The following is a 17,819-nucleotide window of genomic DNA, read 5'->3' as shown; positions in this document are numbered from 1 at the left end:
AACACAACAAAGGTGTCTAATTCACTAGCATTGGGGTGAAGCCCAAGATTCTCTTTTAGCCTGCCTTCCCCAGCATGGCCTGCTTTGTGCTTTAAAGCAGTTCTCAAGAAATGATCCCTGGACCAACAATATGAACTTGGTTACAAATGCAAATTCTCTTGCCTCACTCCAGACCTACCAAATCAGACACTCTGGTCTCAGTAGTCTCTGTGTGAACAAGCCCTCTGGATGATTTTTGCGTGAGCTGAAAGTTTGAGGACCACTATCTCTAGTGCTTCTAAAATCTAAGTTGCAAAGGAATCACCTAAGATTCTGTTAAAAGGAAGACTGGATTCAGCAGGTCTGGGATGGGGTCTGATTCTGCATTGCTAACAGACTCCCTAGTGATGCTGATGCTGATGGTCTGAAGACAAAGGTTTGAGGAGCAAGACTAGAAAAACAATCTGTTTCTAGTTTACTCAAGGCCAACCTACCCTGTGCCCTCTGCTCCCATTTTGTTCTAGGTATTAATGACAAATCATATGTTACTCCTCTCAGTAACATGTTTATTTTAAACAGAATTTAACCCACAGAAGTATGTTCCTCTCAAAATATATTTAACCAGAAATAATTACAAATTAATCTCAGGCTTCAGTGAAGCAATTTTGGGGAGAAATGTATTCAGCATCTATCAAAGCGTGCCATAGAGGACATACTGCTAAATGGAATCTAGAGGAGAAAACTACTAAGGAAAAGCTAATGTATAAAGAGAATCTTTGTGTAAACCTATGTATAATCCAGTTTGTATAAATCCAGTTTGCCTCTACTTTCTCTCCCTTAATAAATTCTTATTTTCATGTATTAGGTTTGGCGTAGGCCCTCGTATTGCTTCATAGTGCCCCAAAATTTGGTGGCTGAAAACAACAAACATTTATTTAAGCTCATGATTTTCTGGGTCAGAGATTTAGAGAGTGCCCTACAATGTCTGCAGCCTCAGAAGTGGTGGCTCAAAGTCTGAATGGCTGTAATGGCTTCTCCCTCTCCACTTGGCTGGCTTGGCCAAGCTCAGCATTACCAGAGACAAGGCATAAGATGCAACATTTCCACAATCTGGCTTCACTTCTATAGTCTATTGGTTCACTAAGGCCAGATTCAAGGGGAGAAGGATAAGATTCCACCTCCCAGTTAGAGCCATTGAGCCACATTTCGTTTACCATGGTTAGCTTTTATTAGAGTGAAACCCAGAAGGACCAAAGATGCAGTGAAGTTGGTTTGGTTAGAATCAACGTAAATGAAAAAAAAAAAAAAAAAAAAAAAAGCTAGCTTTAAGACCTTCTTTGAAAGCTCACAGTCTCAGGAGAGCCTGCAGTTAGCATCTCTTCCCCACTCCACCTTCAGCGACCTCACCTTGGAAACTTGAATCTGCGTCATAGAAATTGGCAAACATTTCACATCAGGGTGTTTTTTAGGAGCCATTTGTTAAATACTAATCACATACCATGTTTAAAATCCAAGTAATATATCAAATATATTACAAATATATTGCGACATTACATCCTCCACCTTCCCCTCTCCCACCTAAACACACACACGCCTGACCCTGCTCCTCTAACTTCCCAAGGATATGTTCCAGGTCTTAACACTTATAGGGTCCTGTCTTCAATTTGGGGTAATGTTCCATGGTAATAAAGGGTTCATTCCCAGGATTGTCCAGCTAGGGAGCCAGGATTTTTAGTGATACAGAGTGTGAGCCACAGTGTAAAATGTAGTGCCTCTTTACACATCAATTCCACTCAGAGATTTAGGGAAACTTTAAAAAAAAAAAAAAAATATATATATATATATATATGCATGTATATATGTGTGTGTGTGTTATATATATTCTATACACACATATATGTGTGTGTATATATTTAAACTAATGTGGGTATATAACATAGTAGAATGCAAAATTTGCATTATTTCTAATAAACACAAAACTACAAAACAGTTTTACACCAGCACTGGTTTGACAGTTTCCCCAGACCTCCAGTCAGGGCCGACTTACCCATTCAGCACAGTAGGCACTATGCCCAGAAACCACCATACTTGTAGGGGTTCCAAAAGTGTTTTTAATTTCTTTTAAAATTAGAAGAAAATGAACTTTGGGGTTGAAAAAGTATTTTAGTATAAAATATTAATTTATTTGTATTTATATTAATACAGTCATAAATGTGTATGTGCATGCATATGTGTGTGTGTGCGCGCACGCGTTTAAAGTAAAAAGGGGTCTACGGAGGCAGAGTGCCTAGGGCCCCCAAAAGTCATAATACAGCCCTGCCTATAGGGACATGCTTTCAGAGCACAGTGGAAACATGTGAAAAGCTCTAAATTTTAAGCACCATATCCTTTCAATGTGTTATTCTTGAAAACTGCTGTCTTCAGATTCCAAGGAAATGAATTCCAAATGGTAGATTTTCATACGTCCTTGAAAGGCAGTAGAATAGATTTGCAGGACAAGGATTTCCGCTGACTGCACCACTGACCCCACTGTCTATAGCAGTCAGTTAAGAGGATCTTGGTTACTCACAAGTCACCACTTCTGCTCCCAGATGCCATGACCAATATTTATATAGAGCAGCAGACCTTCTTGCATGAGTCTCATCAAGCCATAAAATCATAGAACTTGAAGCCACTGAGCCCCAACCCCCAACCAATGGAAGAGCACCTTTCTCACCATCCTTGACCGTCACTCGGCATCAGTTTGAGCACATCCTGACACAGCCCTGACACATCCCGACACAGCCTTCCCTCAGGAGCTGCAACGCTGCTTCTCTTTGGGTTGTTGTCTTCAAGGAAACACTGACGGCGAGAAAACACAGAGATACACAGGTTGCTGTCAATGCAGCCGAAGATGTCAGAATGAGCCCTGAACACCATGAGTCCGTGTGGTAGATGAACTACACGCTGTGCGCAGTACCCACAAGTACCAGTGTGGTCTCATCGTCCTCAGGGCTATGTTCCAGACCATCCTCCACCACCTTATGCAGAGTGCTGTAGTGTTGCCGACTTTGGTGGAAAGAATGCAGCTCTGAGGCAGCCTCCCAGGCTGCAAAGGTGGGCATGGGGAAGGCATCTGGCCTCTTGTTTTCAAAAAAGCACTTCAGGTTTCGCTCACTCAGCTTGTTGGCATACTCCAGGAATGTATTCTCCAACTGCTCCTTCTCCTTTTGTGCATACGTCTTCCAAAAACTCAGCTGCAGGTGGCTGACTTTAGATCGGCAGCGAGAATAGCAAGTGGTGAGCAGAGAGAAGAAAGACGCTGAACAAATCAGGCACCATCCTAGAATCTTAGAAAGAAAGAAAGAAACAGTGAAGACATGTAGAAGCAAAGCCACTTCCCAGGGAGCCGGGATGGTGTTACTGGTAAGTGTTTGCTGAGTTAACACCACAGGCATTGCTATACCTCAGTTGAAATACTTCATGTTAATTTTGTAACAGTCAAAATAAAGTTCGAGTTTACCTAATCTCTATCATCCATCCTACCCAACGTTGCCGGTATACAAAGAAATAGCCAGAAGACAAGCAAATGGAAAATTGCAAAAAATGTAAATTATCCAAGAATCAGTTAAACCAACCCCTCAAATAGCTATTAAAGGAAAGAATTCTGTGCATGTGGAAGTGTGGTCATTTGCACAAATGAACAATTCCTCAGCCAGGAGTTTTCAGGCATTGATAAATACACATTCATGGCTAGTGACTGATTTTTCCATGTTACGTTGTTTGCAGAGAACAACAGACCCTCTCTGAGAGAAGTAGCATTACTCATTACCCATGATCAAGTGAGACAGGCATAATACAATAAGGAAACTGAAGCCAGAAGAATTGAAAAGCTGCATTAAAAAAAAAAAAGAAAAGAAAAAGAACCTCAGCGTCATTCTAAACCTTGAGGATTACTGGTTCAGAATTTTGGTAATTAGAAAAAAAAAATTCCTACGTAAAAACTGGTTCAGGTGGCATTTTTTTTCCTGGATTTTAAAAGCAGAACTCTAAATAGCTTGACGTACCTTCTAAACTTTTTTGTTGCTCTAATTGCATTGGTCACAATTGGAATTAATCTCATATTTGGACAACTAACAGAGCCCTTTCACAGTTTCTCTTGACGTTTTCAATGACCCTTAGTATTTCTCAGCAAATGGGCCTGTTTGAAAATAGAAGCAATAATCTGCAAATGAACCCATTCAGACCGTAACAGAACTACAAATAAGTTGCAATGCTTTAAACCAGTGGTTCCCACACTCTGGCTCAGACTGTGGAGGCATTGTGAGGGTCTCAGACTCCACGTGAATGCCAACTCTGGAGTGGAACTAACTGGATTTAAATCTCAACCTTCCCTTTCCTACAGGTGTTCTCATTTCCTATGGGTGCCTCATTTCCTCAGTTGTAAAATGGGGGTTACCCACCTCAGAGGGGAATTTGGGGAATTGAAATGAGACAGTGTAGACATACATATGCATTCAGTATGTGTTAGCTATTATCACATGCTGCAATTTTTCGGATGTTATGTATTCACGTAAAAGCATTACTGAACTCGTGGTATCTTTCTTTCGTGATTTATGAATGAGACACAGCTTCCACCACGTGAAAGTCTTCATATTTACCTTGAATCACTTGTGGTTGGCTACCTCTTCTCTTCCTCTTCTACCTTCCTCTTTCCGCGCAGCCGGACATCCTGCAGGCCAGCAGACCCTCTCACCTCAGCATCTGAGCCAGCTCTGCCTGAGCTATACTATTCAATCAACTACAGACTCCTCCTTCCACATTGCATCATTTTGGTGTTACCTTGCTCCGAGTACTGAGCACTGAGCCCTCTTGTTCTTCCCCAATTCATAGTATCCAGAATCTAAATAGACATGGTGGATGCTCTCACACCAGCCCTCAATATGTTCCGTTCTTCATGAGTCTCCTGTCTCAAACCCTGGCAGTTTTCTCAGTAATTTAGAACACTTACTGTGAGTCAACAGCTTTATGCCCATTTGTGTCCTTCATCTCTACACCTTTCAGCAGCCCTCCAAGGTAGGTGTTATTACTCCCAACTATGAGCAAACTGGGGCTCAGAGGGATGAAACCATTAGTTCTGGGTCACAGAGCTGGTAAGTGGTAGAGTCAGGATTCAAACCCAAGGCTAGCCAACTCTAAGACCAAGCTCTTGCCACTTGTCCGCTCTAACTGCCTTAAGAATAGAAGTTAGAAATCCAGCTGGATCTCTTCTTTGCGCTCCCCCCCCGCCATGGATAGGGAACTTTTTCCACCCCCACCCACATATCCAACTATTGGTCTGGATTCCCTGTTGCTCCTGCCTGGCTGAACCACTGTAGTCAGCAGCTGCCATTGATATAGCTCCCCTTGTCTACATCCCGTGTGCATCCTCCCCTAGAAATCAGCCCCGGGTCTTTCTCATTCTGCTGAAAAGTAAACACGTAGTGTGCCCAGGATAAGCTATGACAGGATATTCATAATTCCTTATGCCTGTGTTTAGAGAAGAAAAGCTCACACAGTGATAAGTGTTTGGATCTGGCATGAACTGAATAGAGCCTGGTGCCTGAGGACATAAATCATAAGTCGCTCATTGTATCATAACATTTGTAATTAGTACCTTCCTTCAACAAAAGAAGGAAGACATTTGGGATCCTGGAATGTTTTTATCTAAGATGAGCTTTATGCATTAAACAAAAGATTTTGTTGTGGGGCATTTTTGAAGCTTATCAGCTTATGAAAAAAGTACCGTGTGACCATACAGCCAACCAGCTTTGGAAAGTATGATTGTAAAACCAGACTGCCTTGATGTGTTGTTGAAAAGGCACGTCCTTGTTGAAAAAGTAAAAATATACCATTTTGAGCGCCCTTATTCTGAAACAAATAGCATTCCTGAGAAATTGTGGATCTGTTTATGTACTCTTATTGGTTGTTTTGGTTTGGGGAACATAATCCTACTACTCCCAAGTAGGAATTCAGTCTTTTCCTGAGGCCAGGGCAAGGCTCCACATCTGGATTTGTGCTCACGTACCTGGACGGATGACAAGCTACTTCCCTGTGTCAATTAGGTAAAGCTACAATTTCCTTCTATTAAATAAAACCTATAGAGCGCAAAGAGCGGAGGACCTAACCTCCCTAGAGAATACCGTCACTTTTCACTGAAGGCTATTTAAAGACTGCCACCTCCCATTTTGGACAGGAAATCTTTCTCAATCCTGACAATATTTATACGCAGAGATAACAGTTGCCAAAAATCACTTGAGGGAATCTCTACACTAATTATATTACGTGCAGCTTTGAAAAATAAGAGTTCATTTGGTTCAGCTATATTTTAATAGATGAATGCTATGTGTGTTTTTCTGAGAAACCAGTTTGAAAATAATTGATAGAAGGCAGTAATTTCTAATTACAGCTCTGTCATTAACGCTCAATTATGAGTTAGCGTCATGCATTATTTACAAAGTCAACCCGGAGAGATTGTTTTAAAGCACTTAAGTATTTACATACGCATAACCCAGAGGATATTTTCTTTTTGGAAGTGGAAAAGACAATGCAATCAGCAATTTTAGGGAGCCACCAACCTCTAAAAAGCTTTCCCTGAGATTGTCTTAATGCTGCATGATGTTCCAATTTCCATTTGGTTTCAAAATGTTCTAACAAGATTCAGACTCAGCTCTGCCGGAAGTGAGTACAGACAGAATACTTTGCGTGGGGAGAAAAAGGCAAGTTTGTCCTTTCTTACCTGAGACTGGGCTTGCAGGGACAGTTTCAGTTCTTCGTTGTCCGTGGGGGCCATGCTGGTTTTGCCACAAGACACTTTGTAAAGTTCATCCCAGCATTCCTGGGGCTTGCCCTTGCAAATCAGTCCCAGGAGTCTTGAACTTTTGGTCCCGCTCATGGCACATTCATAAAAAGTCCCATTGAGCAGAGCCACAGAAAGCCACATCATTGGAGCCACCAATGAACTCAGAGTGATCTGGCCGAGGACATAGAAGAAGTGGCAGCTGTGACCTTTGGGGAAGATTTTCCTGGGATTCACACAGCAGCCGGTGAAGAGCCTCATCGCCTTGCTGTTCAGAAAGAATCCCAGGATCAGTAACACCCAAGCAGGAGCAAACAGGAAAACCAGCCCATAGACCACATTCTCAGTGCTGCAGGGACACTTAAAAGCCACCAGTGAAAAGAGACGCTCGCTCCCCACGGTCAGCAGAGCCATGAAGCTGTAGCCAATAACAGTTTTCTGGTTGAGGAAGAATTTTAAAATCCCCTGAAAAGCATCCATGTTGAAGATACACAAAGGGAAAATGCTTTGCCCTTATTTATTGGCAGAGCAGCTGCGGCAGTGGCCGAGGGTGGAGCTCCTTCTTCATTAGAAACAACAGTCCTCCTTCTCAGACTGAATTCAGCCAGATAAGGAAACAATGTCATTGCCTAGGAATGAGTATTTCCCAACCATGCTCAGATAACGCCTCCTACTGGTGAATTTCGTGCCACGGAACCGGGGCCCAAACACTGAGAATCTGAGTACATTCAGAGTGCACAGCTTCCATTTTATGTTATTTTCATATGGCTTGGATTGAGAATCAGAATTTTTTTCGGATTCTCAATCCTATAAATAATAGTCTAGGAATTTTCCAGCCGGAGGAATCAACATTAGCAGAAATGGGTCTCAGCCAATTCACTGAGAGCCAAATCTAGTCTCCAGGCCAGGAGTCTCATGATGATTTTTCCCTTGTTACTTAAGACTGCTACTTTTGCTACTTTGCCTTAAGATCTGAAAGATTCATTTTTTTGTGTCCTCTTAAACTGACTAGTGTCAGAGATTTGAGCCAAATTTTAGGACTTGGGCTACCTAAAATTTCTATGGAAAAGTTTAGGGAGCATTTGAGTTTTCAGTGAAAGACAAAATGAGAAGGTCCTCATCATTTCTTTCCTAGTAACCTCTTGATTACTATCTCTGCCTTTGACCTCCTGCCCAACCCTACCCGCAACCCAAATCCATCCTCCAAGCTCACACAAAGGAGATCCTTCAAATGGAAATTCAATTCTGTCCTAACCTACTCACACCTTCGGGGCTTTATGCTACCCACAACTGATAAATACCAGTCTGCCCTGAACTTGATCATGGTATTTCCTGCCCATGACATGTTTCCTCCACCTAGAACACTTCCCACTCCCACCCTGTCCACCTGGCAAATTCTCACTCAATATTCATGAACAGAATAGCAGTTTCCTTCTCTGTGAGTATTTGCAGGATTGCTTCCTAATATAGAACACTGTACTTGCAGGACTTACACCATTGCAGTTTTTTTAATACCTTTTTACTATGAGCTCTTATAAAACAGGAACTATATTTATGAACCTTTGTATTCTGGGCCTAAACATGGTCTCAAACACCGAATGGATGCTCATTTAATAATTTGTTTTTCAAATAGTTATTGAACTCTCATTGTGTGCTAGAAATGCAGTGTCCAGTGAGTACCTATTGAATGAATGATGAACCTTTCAGGACTTTTAACTATAAATAATTTAAGAAAATTGTTTCCATTTCTGTCCTATACTGCTCTTAATTTTAAAAATTAAATTAACTGGGGCACCTGGGTGGCTCAATTGGTTAAGCGTCTGACTCTTGATCTCAGCTCGGGTCATGATCTCACCGTTCGTGGGATCGAGCCCCATGGTGGGGCTGTATGATAACAGTACAGAGCCTGCTTGGGATTCTCTCTCTCCCTCTCTCTCTACCCCTCTCCTGCTAATGCTCTCTGTCTCAAAATATATAAATAAACCTTTTTAAAAAATTAAATAATTAAGACACTTGAAAGACAAGTTCACAAGTTTCCAATAATAAACTTCAAATTCCAGTGTATTTGGTGAAAAGAAAGTTCCTTGGCCCAGAAGTCAAGGGACTGAGCAATAGCATGGGCTTGGCCATGTCATTCGACTTCTCTGAATCGCAACCTGCTCACTTATGAAACTAGAGGTATAAAAGAAATAGTCTCCAAGATTTTCTCCATCTCAACATGGTAAAAATCTGTAAGCCCTTCAATACAGCAGACTTTTTTCAGAAGTTACTTTATGACTCATTTATGTAAATCATACCACCACTATCCCTTGCTCCTTCTCAGAGACTAGTCATCCTTTGTGACATGACTTCCTCCACTTTCCAAAGCACACCCTTGAGTCTGATTGTCCAACAGCACCCTCTACTCTATCACCTTCCCATTGTGGTGGATATGTCTTGTGTCCCTTCTCATTCAGGATCTTACCCTTTACTAGGCTCACATGACACCTATCATGCTGGGATGTTGATGAGTGATATTGTAATTTCTTACCCTCGTGAAGGATATTTATTTTTGAAAAAGATTTTTTGAGAAATAATGCTTAACTCTGTTTCATAAAGCATATTGCTTCCACAGAAAACTAGTCCCTTAGGATATCCCATAAAAATAAAACTCTTTAAGACTTGTACAGGTCATAGGGTGGGTACATGCCAAAGCTGAGTGTGAACCCACACTGGCTGACTACAAACTCCACATGCTTAACCATTGTGCTGCACTGCCTGGAACAGAGTATCTGGGTGCTTTGCTAATAATAGATACTTGTTCCAGACCAAGTTTTTTAGCAGATTTTTCCCCCCTTTTTATTAGGTTGCCTTTAAGATGTACCTGGGAATTACACCAAGTGTGACCTGTAACAATCCAAGCAGAACTGAATTTTCCCTGATCTTAGACAAGAATCCTCTGGTGGAGTTTGTGGAAGAGCTCCCTGCTGGGCGATCGTCTCTGTGCTACTGCAATTTACTCTGTGGGATTATCAGAGGTGCCCTGGAAATGGTAAAGCATATCTATTTCATTGTGTTGGGTATATTCCTTATCTCGTGCTGTGTAACAGATTACCCCCACATACAACCGTTTAAAACAACTAATATTTATTATCTCACACAGTTTCTAAGAATCAGAAATCCCGGAAGAGTTTTGCTAGGTGGTTGTGGCTAACAGCCTTTCAGAGCGTAATACACACACGATCCGGCTGTTGGTCCCTTCAGGGCTGCAGTCCCTGAACACTTGACTGAGGCTAGCCGATCCACCTCCATGCTCACTCAGGTGGCCTCACTGGCTGGCTGGCAGCTGGCTAGAGGCTTCATGAAAGTCCTTGCCACATAGGCTCCCTGGTAGATACAGTCACAACAGGTGCTCCTGGCCCTGGTACTGTGTGGGAGGGCCCTACCTGAGGGTGTGTGAATAACAGGAGGCAAAGATCACTGCAGTTGATTTTGGAGGCTGGCTTCCACACCTGAATTATTCATTGACTGAACAAAGACGGTGAGGTGATTCGCATCTGTGAAAAGGCACTGAGCTCTTGGTTTGGGGAGTAGATTCCCGTGATTCATTGCTTACATACAAAAACCAAGAGCACACTGTATGTTAGCCAGTTTGACAACAAATTATAAAAAAAAAAAAAAGATATTTTAAAAATAAAAATTAATGAAGAGAGAAAAGAAATAAGAGATTTAAAAAGGCCTGAAAAATAGTTTGAAATGTAGGAATTACATTATCAAAAAAAAAGTAGCACTGACAGCAATTTTCTAGTGAATTTAATTTGTGTGGAAAAGTAAGTAAATAATTGTGCTTCCAAACAAATCTAAGTCCATATAATTATTCAAAAAAAAAAAAAGGCATTGAGCGTACAAGGTGAATAAGACATAGTTGCTGCCCTTCAAGAGTTCTGTCTAGTACAGGGGCACCTGGGTGGCTCAGTTGGTTGAGTGTCCGACTTCGGCTCAGGTCATGATCCTGCGGTTCGTGAGTTCCAGTCCCACGTTGGGTTCTGTGCTGACAGCTCAGAGCCTGGAGCCTACTTCAGATTCTGTGTCTCCCTCTCTCACTCTGCCCTTCCCCTGCTCATGCTGTGTCTCCCTCTCTCTCTCAAGAATAAATGAACATTAAAAAAAAATAATAATAATAATAAAAGAGTTTCTGTCCAGTAGAGAAGTCAGATAGATGTGTAAAAAAGTGTGGATAAATGGCTAGGGGAGGACCTGGGTTGGGGTGGTTGGTAGGGCAGAGATAACTTCCTAGAGAAACTAGGATAAATAGAAGGTGAAGGCCATGGGGTAAGGGAAGCAGGGGAAAATAATGTTCCAGGTAAAAGGAATAGCATGTCCAAAGACACAAAAAGAATGTTTCATTCAAGGAATGAGAAACTTGAATTAATTCCATAGAGTTGACATGTAGATTGAGATATTGTCTCGAGTAAGGTTTCAATTCTTTACAGAGGCTTGATTTTTTATATTTTATTTTATTTTATTTTATTTTATTTTATATTTATATTAAATATAATTTATCGTCAAATTGGTTTCCATACAACACCCAGTGCTCATCCCAACAGGTGCCCTCCTCAATAGAGTCCTGATTTTTAAAAAGTGGGGGGGCACATTCATATGACAACCTTGGGAACAATCTAAAGATTGTTATATTGAAAGCAGCAGAGACCCATTATAGGTTTATAAAGAAGGGAATGGTATTTTGAAATTTGTGTTTTAGGAATTTTATCCCTTTGTCAACAAAGTGAAAGTATACAGGAGGAGGGTACAATGCTGGAGGGAAGAAGAGGGCAGTTAGGAAGCCGATGATGGTAACCTCAAGAAAAACCAGAATAAAGCCCTGACAATAGGAGTGGAGAGGAGATCGATGTGAACATTAATAAGGCAGATTACTAACTAATTAAACTTAAAACTAGGCTATTAGTTGACTGAAAGAGATAAGATTGGGAAAAAGATTCAGGAATTATTTAAGGTTCTGAGTAACCTGTAAGATGGTTGTACTGTTAACCAAGAGAGCAAAATTAGGAGGGGTACACTGGGGGTTGGGAAAGATAAAGTGAGGAGTTCAGCTGGAAGATTCTAGAATTGAGGTGTCTGACATACAAACAAGTGATGATATTCAATAAGCAGTTGTTTTACATGTCTGGAAGCCACAGATGTGGGCTGGAGAGTCATTGGAACTGTCAAAGGATGCCTAGGAAGTGTGTAGAGTAAGAAGGAAAAGAAGTCACAGGTGGAACCGTAGGAAGCAATAAAACATAATGAGTAAGTTGAAGAGAGAATACAAAGACTGCAAAGGATACCAAGAAGGAATAAACAGAAGTGGGAAAATACAGGCAAAGAATGGAGTCAGAAACAAAGGAGGAGAGTATTTCAAGAGGTTCCTCTAAAACTTAAAAATAGAACTACCCTACAACCCCAAAAATTGCACTACTAGGAATTTATCCAAAGGATACAAAAATGCTGATTTGAAGGGGCATGCACACCCCAATGTTTATAGCAGAACAATCAACAATAGCCAAAGTATGGAAAGAGCCCAAATGTCCATCGACTGATGAATGGATAAAGAAGATGTGATTGATATATATATATATATATATATATATATATATATATATAAAATGGAATACTACTCAGTGATGAGAAAGCATGAAATCTTGCCATTTGCAACAATGTGGATGGAACTAGAATGTATTATGCTAAGTGGATAAGTCAGTCAGAGAAAGAGAAATATCATATGATTTCACTTGTATGTGGAATTTGAGAAACTCTACGGTTAACATAGGGGAAGGGAAGGAAAAATAAGATAAAAACAGAGAGAGAGAGCAATACAGAGAACAAACTGAGGTTTGCTGGGGGGTGTGAGGGGTTAAATGGTGACAGGCATTAATGAGGGCACTTTTCAGGATGAGCACTGGGTGTCATGTGTAAGAGATGAATCACTGGGTTCTATTCCTGAAGCCAAGACTACACTGTATGTTAACTAACGTGGATATAAATTTAAAAAAAGAAGAAGAAGAGGGAGTGATTCCCAAGATCAAGGACAGCAGAGATGCTAAGTAAAACAAGACCTGAAAAATATTCACAACATGTAGGAAGGAAAAGGTCAGGAAGGACCTTAGTGGGATGAGAACCTGAAGGAAGAAGACAATCTGTCAAAAACTCTTGATCAAGGGCAACTTAGAAAGAGGTAACAGTCCACAAAGTCTAGTTTTTCCAGAAGCTGAGCTTTTAAAAGTGGTGGGACCAGAGAGTAGCCAAAGATTAGACATGATAATGAGGCATGCATATAATTTTCAATTATCTGTGATAATTAGAGGAAGGATATAATAACAGGTAGTCCAAAAGAGTAAAACAATAGCCATAATGTATTATTCACACAGACCTTCCATGCTCTGTCCTACCAATTTTTTAGGCTTGCCCTATAATCAAGAAATCAAGAAAGAGGAAGGGAGATGTTCTGGGAGCTTACAGACAAAGGGAGGAACCATAAAACAAAGGCAAAAATAAGATAAATAATTCTCCAGTTTTCATGGACAACATTTGATTCTATATGCTATTTGACAAATAGCTATCAGGCCTCATGTGGCCTCAGGTATCCAAATAGCTTCAACGTAGCCTCCTTGCTCATTTTAACTGACCTTCTGACAAATTTTGACAAAGACAAAAAAGATCTTATTGGGGGAAAATGAGGGTGAACATAGCTTCTATATTTCAATTGCCTACTAGACCCAGGCTTTTTCACTTATTATTTGTTTTACCAAGTACTTTTGCTTTTATCTTATTTATCACAAGGACTTAAAATAGCTGAACAGATACTCTGTCAAGGGTAGTCGGTCAGCAATATGATGCTCTTATGTGAATACATTTTAATGAATAGACAAGTAAGCCCTGTGGGATCACTTCAATGTATGGAAAGTGGGAAATTCTTTATGGTAGAAAAGAAGGGCTGGATATCAAATATTCATGTCTGTAATTTCAATCTTTAATTTTATATTTATAATTTATTTAGTTGATACTTTTTCAAAGCTCTCAAAGTCGTGATTGCTACATGCTGTTAGCACAAGTGATGCTATTTGGCCGATGACAGAATGATTGATAGCAAGTTCGTTGGAAAGAAATCATTTAAGAATCCATTTATCCTTGGAATTTCTGCTTGACAAGGCACATTGGGTCAAGGCTATAGATGAGCTCTGCACTGTGAGCAAAAGTGGGCCCATGTCCTTTGACTTGCCCCGGAATCCCCCAGGTTGGGCGTGGCCTGGACCACCCTTCTCTCTGCAGGCTCACACCACAGAGCTGACCCACAGCCAGATCATCTCTGGAGGACACACATTAAAGGGCCCTTCATCCATGGAGCAAACTCTTTTTTTTATCATTCCGTAAGGAAAGTGAGCCCCTTATTGGTTCTATAAAGCTGAAAAAAAAATTTAGAGAGTTTTTTTAATTTTTTAAACCTAAATGATGCGTGCCTGTTTTGTTTTGTTTTTTTCTCTTTCCTAGGTTCATTTGGCTGCTGACGTTACATTCTTGCAAGACACACTGAAAGGCGACCGTGTGACAGAAATAGGAATAACATTCCTGAAAAAGCTAGATGAGAAAAAATACAGACGGAAAAAATGAAGAATTGCATGCAAAACACCACAGGGTGGCCATTTGAGGAGTTAATATTATCTAAACATATATAGCCATAGAAATTTTGAATTGTTTAATAATAGCATGGGATTTAAAAGGCTTCTGTATCCACCAGAAATTTGAAGTGCAGGGCACTAGGAGTTAAAGCTGTTTTCTTTCTTTGTTTATAAATCACACATTTTTAATCCTATGTCCATAAGATTACATCTACAAATAACTCTTCATAAGATGGGATACATGAATTTCACATATCATATAGTTCATCCTAACAGAGTCTATTGATTTCATTTACTTATGGCAATGAAAAAAAATCACAACCAGCTACTCAGTTAGTATATCTACCCATTCTCATTGGAAAAATAGATGAAATGATACAATATAGAGTTCACTATATAGAGATAATTTCTAGATACTGTATAGAAACAGTGCCATTTATAATACCTTTCCATCTTTTTGAGAAACTATGGATACGATTTCTCCCGTATATTGGCTTGGTTAATCACTTTAGCCTCCCAAAGTTGCTCTCTCTTGATTTATAAATACCAAGGCAAGCTGTTTATTTGGACGTTAATTTTAAAATATTTTTAAATAGCATTTAATTTTAATTAATTTAATTTTTTAGATAGTATTAACCACATTTCTTCCTTTTCTCATGAAATATTGCCGATGGTCAAGCCAGAAAATCTCTAAAATGAGAGGTCAATAATGTTTTTTGGAAAGTACTTTCTTACTCCAAAGCTTATTAAGTTAGATATTTTGCTGTAATTTTTATCCCCTAAACACCTTACGGAGCATACTTTGTGCCCAGAACATATTCAAAATTCAAAATGTACTGGATTAAATACACAATAATCGTTACCAGACCATCAGCATACAGGTAGCCTATATGGCGGTCCGGGATCCAGTGGGATCTTCAGAGAACTGAAATTACAAGTAAGCTATAATTAGTATGGGCCCATCAGTTAAAACTGGTGTAAGTGATATGAGAGTGGTAGACTTCAGTTGGACTCGGGAGCCTAAAGACACTATCCCTCCAGCCTGAAGACACTAGTCTCTTTCTAGTGGATTCAGGTGATCCTAATTAGTGGCTGATCTTGGGAAAGGCACATAGTCTCTCAGGCACACTCTCTCTCATCTATAAAATGGCACGGTTGGACATGATACATATCTTAAATTATATAAATGAGTTTGAATGGCATCAAGAACCACTGTAGGGCCCCTGAGTGGCTCAGTCGGTTAAGCATCTGACTCTAGATTTCGGCTCAGGTCTCACGGTGTGTGAGTTTGAGCTGACAGCATGGGGCCTGCCTGGGATTCTGTCTCCCTCTTTCTCTGCCACTGTCCCCCTTGCTCTCTATCTCTCTCTCAAAATAAAAAAATAACAATAAGCTTAAAGAAAGAAATATTTTTAAAAGAACCACTGAAATTCCACATTTTTGGACTTTAGAAGACGATGAGGAATTTCTTTGTTCCCTGCCTACCCAGCTGTCTCTTCAAAAGGACATTGAAGGGGGTATTAGGATCAAATAGAGTCCCTGGGGCAGCTGTAGCAACCATGGAAGGAACTTCAAACCAGTTCCACGGACGACCAGAAATAGAATCTGGAAGAATATTACCTGACATCAGAAGGGATATCACAGCGCCATGTATTTTAAACTGATGCCTCCAGAAGAATGTTTGCAATCCATCCCAAAACTTCTTTTGGGGATGTTTCCATCTTCTGTTCAGTTTCCTCTTTCTCCTTTATAGTACACTCACCTCTCCAGGAACCCAAAGTCCCCATGTCTAAGGGCCTCTCTCTTCAATCAGCACTCAAGTACACTTCCAATGCTCTGCGGTATTCTCTTGTCTACACTTTCCTCTCCTTTCTCTCCCAACCCAGCCATCCAAATTCCCTGGGGCCGCTGTCTTCATTACCCACCCACCTGAAGACAGCTGATTCTGATACTCTGATGCTGAGTGTTAGAACGGGTGGTGGTTTCAGGATGAGTTTTGTTCTCCGTTCTTTGTTTTCCCTTACCTTAGAGAGGGAGACCAGCCTTTTGGATTGAATTTATGGTATAAACAGTGACCTATATCACCAAGAGAAAAGACTGTTCAGTAGTCCCCTCCACCTTATCCCCAGGAGATATGTTCTAAGACCCCAAATGGATGCCTGAAGCCACTGATAGTACTGAGCCCTATATATGTACATATCTGTGATAAAGTTTAATATATAAATTAAGCACAGTAAGATGTTTATAACAATAATGATAAAACAATGATAGCAATGTACTATAATAAAAGTTGTGAAATGTGGGCTTTCTCTTTCTCAAAATATCTTAGTGTGCTGTACTCACCCTTCCTCCTGTGATGCTGTGAGATGATAAAATGCCTATGTGATGAGATGCAGGCATTGTGACCTGGTGTTAGGCTACTATGGGTCTCTGACCAGAGCTCAAAAGAGGTATCATCTGCTTCCGGACTGAGATTGACTGATGAAAGCAAAACCACAGGTGGGGAGAGACCACTGTGTTCAGTAAGAACTCCATCCTGAAGAATGGGAGAATCTAAAAAATGCTGTTCATGAGAATTAGAGCCACATAGATACATTTTCGAATAGCCACATTCAAAAAGTGAAAAGGAGCAGGGAACACTAATTTTAATAATATACTTTTTTTAGACTAATTATCCAAAATATTATTTCAACAGTCAATATAAAAATTATTGATAGGGCACCTGGATGGCTCCGACTTCGGCTCAGGTCATGATCTCGCGGTCCGTGGGTTCGAGCCCCACGTCGGGCTCTGTGCTGACAGCTCAGAGCCTGGAGCCTGTTTCAGATTCTGTGTCTCCCTCTCTCTCTGACCCTCCCCCATTCATGCTCTGTCTCTCTCTGTCTCAAAAATAAATAAAACGTTAAAAAAATTAAAAAAAATTATTGAGACCACTTACATCCTTTTAAAAAGTGTCTTTGAACTCTATATTTTACACTTTTAGCACATCTCAATTCAATGGTAAATTTTCGAAGCTTACAGTGAAATGTAGTCCTACCAAAACAGTAAAATTTTGTTTAATAGCTTCAATTTTTTTAATTTAAATAAACTAAAATTAAATTAAATTTAAAAATTCATTTCTTCAGTCACACTAGTCACATTTTAAGTGTTCAGTAGCCATATGTGGCTAGTGGCTACTCTAATATACAGCACAAGTCTATAATTCCCAGTCACAGACCTGTAGGGTCTCCTTGACCTTCGACACAAAGTATTAATGGGGAGGATCCAAGTTCGTAGAGAGGGAGAAAGGAGACAGAAAGAAAAAGGTCTTTCTCAGAGACCATCAGAGATCAATGAAATGCTTAGTGGTGATCCATAAAAACAGAGAGGCA

General features: G+C 40.3%; 3 protein-coding genes across 5 annotated transcripts in view; 1 reads left to right on the top strand and 2 right to left on the bottom strand.

Annotated features, from left to right (window-relative positions):
* The window catches only part of TRAPPC3L (trafficking protein particle complex subunit 3L), a 40,589-nt gene extending 25,661 nt beyond the window's left edge, over nucleotides 1-14,928 (top strand). The window contains exons 4-5 of one of the 2 annotated variants that reach the window (XM_047860760.1): nucleotides 9,642-9,827; nucleotides 14,321-14,928. In XM_047860760.1, the coding sequence (XP_047716716.1) occupies nucleotides 9,642-9,827; nucleotides 14,321-14,440 (306 nt within the window). In that variant the 3' untranslated portion in view covers nucleotides 14,441-14,928. Of the gene's footprint in view, nucleotides 1-4,166; nucleotides 6,063-9,641; nucleotides 10,127-14,320 lie in introns of those variants that run through there. The other variant, XR_007152519.1, reaches the window with a different exon arrangement.
* CALHM5 (calcium homeostasis modulator family member 5) lies at nucleotides 1,260-8,626 on the bottom strand. Its single transcript, XM_047860756.1, has 2 exons — nucleotides 6,737-8,626; nucleotides 1,260-3,308 (listed from the first exon to the last, which is right to left on the bottom strand). The coding sequence occupies exons 1-2, from the start codon at nucleotides 7,274-7,276 to the stop codon at nucleotides 2,919-2,921; spliced, it is 930 nt and encodes a 309-aa protein (XP_047716712.1). The 5' UTR covers nucleotides 7,277-8,626; the 3' UTR covers nucleotides 1,260-2,918.
* CALHM6 (calcium homeostasis modulator family member 6) overlaps nucleotides 9,711-17,819 on the bottom strand; it is a 33,421-nt gene continuing 25,312 nt past the window's right edge. For both annotated transcript variants that reach the window (XM_047860758.1, XM_047860759.1), the window contains exons 5-7: nucleotides 16,473-17,001; nucleotides 15,312-15,373; nucleotides 9,711-9,818 (exon numbers count right to left, since the gene is read on the bottom strand). The gene's annotated coding sequence lies outside the window, so the exon portion shown is untranslated. The remainder of the gene's footprint in view (nucleotides 9,819-15,311; nucleotides 15,374-16,472; nucleotides 17,002-17,819) is intronic.

The sequence above is a fragment of the Prionailurus viverrinus genome, chromosome B2 (genome assembly GCF_022837055.1).
Source record: "Prionailurus viverrinus isolate Anna chromosome B2, UM_Priviv_1.0, whole genome shotgun sequence".
Lineage (NCBI taxonomy): Eukaryota > Metazoa > Chordata > Mammalia > Carnivora > Felidae > Prionailurus > Prionailurus viverrinus.
This window is presented reverse-complemented; position numbering and strand designations above follow the sequence as displayed.

Excerpts from the sequence above, each read along its gene's own strand:
- CALHM5 (XM_047860756.1), bottom strand. The coding sequence starts at position 7,276 with ATGGATGCTTTTCAGGGGATTTTAAAATTCTTCCTCAACCAGAAAACT. Across the intron at positions 3,309-6,736 it reads CCCTGCAAGCCCAGTCTCAG|ATTCTAGGATGGTGCCTGAT; the intron begins GTAAGAAAGGAC and ends TTTCTTTCTAAG.